This window comes from Galeopterus variegatus, unplaced genomic scaffold (assembly GCF_000696425.1).
Source record: "Galeopterus variegatus unplaced genomic scaffold, G_variegatus-3.0.2 Scaffold6527, whole genome shotgun sequence".
Classification (NCBI taxonomy): domain Eukaryota; kingdom Metazoa; phylum Chordata; class Mammalia; order Dermoptera; family Cynocephalidae; genus Galeopterus; species Galeopterus variegatus.
In genome coordinates, this window is record NW_007732638.1 from 4,450 (window position 1) to 8,174 (window position 3,725).

At 41.9% G+C, this 3,725-nt stretch overlaps 1 protein-coding gene across 1 annotated transcript in view; it reads left to right on the forward strand.

Moving 5' to 3' along the window:
- Positions 1 to 3,725, forward strand: part of ABCA13 (ATP-binding cassette, sub-family A (ABC1), member 13) — a gene marked incomplete at its 5' end in the record, with an annotated part of 119,386 nt that overhangs the window by 3,403 nt on the left and 112,258 nt on the right. Inside the window, 2 exons of the mRNA XM_008590977.1 lie at positions 104 to 123; positions 2,473 to 2,606. Coding sequence (XP_008589199.1) covers positions 104 to 123; positions 2,473 to 2,606 — 154 coding nt within the window. The remainder of the gene's footprint in view (positions 1 to 103; positions 124 to 2,472; positions 2,607 to 3,725) is intronic.

Here is a 3,725-nt window from a genome sequence, read left to right on the forward strand (position 1 = left end):
CTTGACCTGGAATACTGTTTCTTTAATTCACAACTACACCTGAATATTTTTCTTTTAGTTCCCTCCTTTCCTCTCTTTTTCTACCTGTGTCTCTTTCTCTAAGGGAAATACAGTGGGAGAAAAGTGAAGTTAGAATTCATTCATCCATCCATCCGCCTATCCATTTGTGTTTCCTTCCATCCATCTATTCACCCATCCACCCACTCACCAACGCAACCATTCATCCATTTGTTTATTCATTCTTTCATTTAGTAAACAATGACTATGAGCCAAAACTGCCCCAGGCTGTGGGAATAAAAAGCTGAATATGACATGGTTCTTTCTCCCAGGGAAGTCAGGTTTAGTTAAGGAAAGAGATATGTCAATAAAGGAAAAAAACAAAGACCACAGAGTAGAGATCTGGCATCTTCCTCAGGAAAATCTTCAAGGAGGAATTTGGAAGGTTGAGTTGGAGTTCATCAAAGAGAGAAGGGAGCATTTCTAAGAAGAGGGAACAGTGCGTGAAGTATGAGGGCTTGCTGAGAGCCGAGTGTGTTTGCTGTTCAGTGTGTCTGGGGCACAGCAGGCACTGGCAGGAGTGGCCCAGAAAGAGAGCCAAGGCCAGATCACAAATGGTCACCTGAGCAGTAGAATTAAAGTGTTCTAGAAAGATACTCCTGGAGCAGCTGTGAGGGGTAGACTGGAGGCAGGCAAGCCAGGGGGTCAGGAGCAAGCCTGGGCTTAAGTCTTCCCACTGGACACTTACTCTCAATGCCTCAGTCTCCTGAGCTATATCCAGATTCTTCCTGCTGCATGGCACAACATGGTACCCTATCCCCCCAATTTCCATCTGTTGCTTATGGTTCTTCCTGTTTCATGTGACTCAGCACAGGGAGATCCCTACAGAGAGCAGGTTTCTTTGAGCACTCTGTAAGAGGGAAGCTAGACAATTAATGTTTAACTCAATGTTCACATTAGATTAATTCCAGCAGGAACTATTTTATATGCTCAGAACAAAACCCAGATGTGGGGTGGAAGAGACATAAAAAGCTTCATTGAAATCTTCCCAGCGACCTCAATTTTAACAAACTCATTTGGAGGCTCCAGTTTTTGTACATCATCCAAATTACAACAATCGATTTATTTTACAATTGGAAATGTAATTACTGCTTAGAATGTAATTAAAATAAGCAGTTTTCTATCAACTTGCCAGTGATTCAGAGGTAAGGAATACTGTTATTACAGAACATACTTCTGGAGGTGACTAAAAACTCTTTCCATTTCTCTTGTCTCCAAGAAAAATTCTTCTTCCTGAAGAATGTATTGTTGGAGGACATAGGAAATACTTAGCCTGGGGCCTGCTACCTCTTCAACATACAATAAATGCTAGTTTTAATCTCAGAAACCAGTCTTTTCCTCCAGATGCCATGCAAGACAGTTAGACTGGAAGTGAGCAATCTTGAGTTGCTGGGATCCACACGATCTCCAACACTTTCCTGATGTCTCCTTTGGGTTGACTCTTTTTTTTTTTTTTTTTGTAAATGTCATGATTGTGCCTTTTCTGTAGACCTCACAGCATGAATTTTAGGCTAATATGAGATCGAGCATGTGAGAATGGTTTTACAGTGGCTGGCAAGTGTAGGCACTCAGCGGATGGTTGTTGAATCATGATCTGAAATGATCTAGTTACTGAGTTTCAGTTGAAGGATCACCTTGGGATTCATGTGCTTTTATGTTTGCAGCTGCTAAGCCATAACGGATGGTTGTTGAATCATGATCTGAAATGATCTAGTTGCTGGGTTTCAGTTGAAGGATCACCTTGGGATTCATGTGCTTTTATGTTTGCAGCTGCTAAGCCATACTCCCAAAGATTTCTTCAAACCTTGGGGGTCTTGGTCTTATATTTTGGGTGTTCCACTTTTCGATTGTGTTTCCGGGTTATATTGGTAGCTAGAGTTTTATACCTTGATTACCTCAGTTAGGGGAAACTTTCTTATGACTTTAGATAATATTTTGAAATATGGTTTTAAAGACTCCATAGTATTTTATGTTATAAATGTACTATAACCTGTTTTTTTCCTTGATGTTAGATGCTTCGCTGGTTTTCAATATTTAATCAATTTAAAACCAATGCAATAACATTGTTGTATGTTAATTTTTATTCAGGTATCTGATTAGGTTTCTTGAGATAGATTTTTGGAAGTGAAATTATTGGGTTCAATAATTTAAATTTTATAAAGATCTGAAAATATGTTTTAAAATTACCCTCTAGAAACTTTGGCATCATTTATGCCAGAGAGCATGTGACATTTCACCATACTCATTATACCACTGAGTATTAGCTTCTGTTCTCTTTTCTTATTTGGTGCCCATTTGATATTTGATTTTCATGTGCTTTTCCTTTAGAAGTGAAATGGCATTATTTTCTGAGTTGCTTTAGACAAGTCAACATGTTAAAACATCTGAGAGTATAAGTCATTTGTTGTTTTGCAGAGTCAGTATACCACCTGTCCCTGCAGAATATGGTGTGGGATCCACAGAAAGTCCGGTCTGATCTCCAGTCCCAGTTTGGTTTCGATGATCTTCACACAGAACAAATCCTGAATTATTCAGCGGAACTAAAGGAGGTACCTGTGCTTGGCTGCTTCTCACACCTTTGGGTCTCTCCTTGAGACGACTCTAGAATATTCTACTGGGGCAGATTGGGTGATGGCAATGGGAGAGTGTAGCCAGACAGAAGAGTTCTCCTACCAGTATCTGAGCTCCTTGGAGATGGCAGTATCCCTTTCCTCTTACCTTGCCATTTTATCCCCATACTCAAAGGCAGTTTGGAAAGAATATGAATTAGCAGGGCGAGAAGCCAGGTCAGGTCAGGTGGGAGATTCTGAGGACTAGAGAGCAGCAATGGGGGTCCAGGTGGGAAGGGGTGCCCAGCAGGAGTGTGGGGAGACACAAGTAGGGGGGTTTCTAGACAAAGAGATGGTTGTCACTAGGGGAGTAGAAGATGAAGGTTGTGGAGTCCAGCTGGGTTGCCAGAGTTGAGCCTCATATCCCGAACTAGGTGAAATAAAGGGATTGGACTAGATGACCCTCAAGTCCCGGGTCACTTCTAATATTCTGAGGTTCTGGGCAGTATCTTTCACCTGCAGAGTTTCCTTTGTCACTCTAGCCCATTTGTAGGCATTTCTTCTTTATGTGGTGTGGATCCAAGAGCTATACACCTGGAGCTTGGCCCACTGACCCCTTGTGCAGACACCCGCCTCCAGGATTAGATCTTTCCTGATGCAGCCCCTGGGGGAGGGTTGAACTATGAGTGTTTGGAGAAGGCCTACTGTCTCCTATCGAGGTCTTGTCCACACTGGGGATATGGATTTGGCCCACTTCTCTGTGAGGTCCCATGACCGGATCTTCCCTGATAGCCATACTTCTGGAGGTGACTAAAAACTCTTTCCATTTCTCTTGTCTCCAAGAAAAATTCTTCTTCCTGAAGAATGTATTGTTGGAGGACATAGGAAATACTTAGCCTGGGGCCTGCTACCTCTTCAACATACAATAAATGCTAGTTTTAATCTCAGAAACCAGTCTTTTCCTCCAGATGCCATGCAAGACAGTTAGACTGGAAGTGAGCAATCTTGAGTTGCTGGGATCCACACGATCTCCAACACTTTCCTGATGTCTCCTTTGGGTTGACTCTTTTTTTTTTTTTTTTTTGTAAAGAAAATTGTCATTGGATTTAGGGGCCCCCC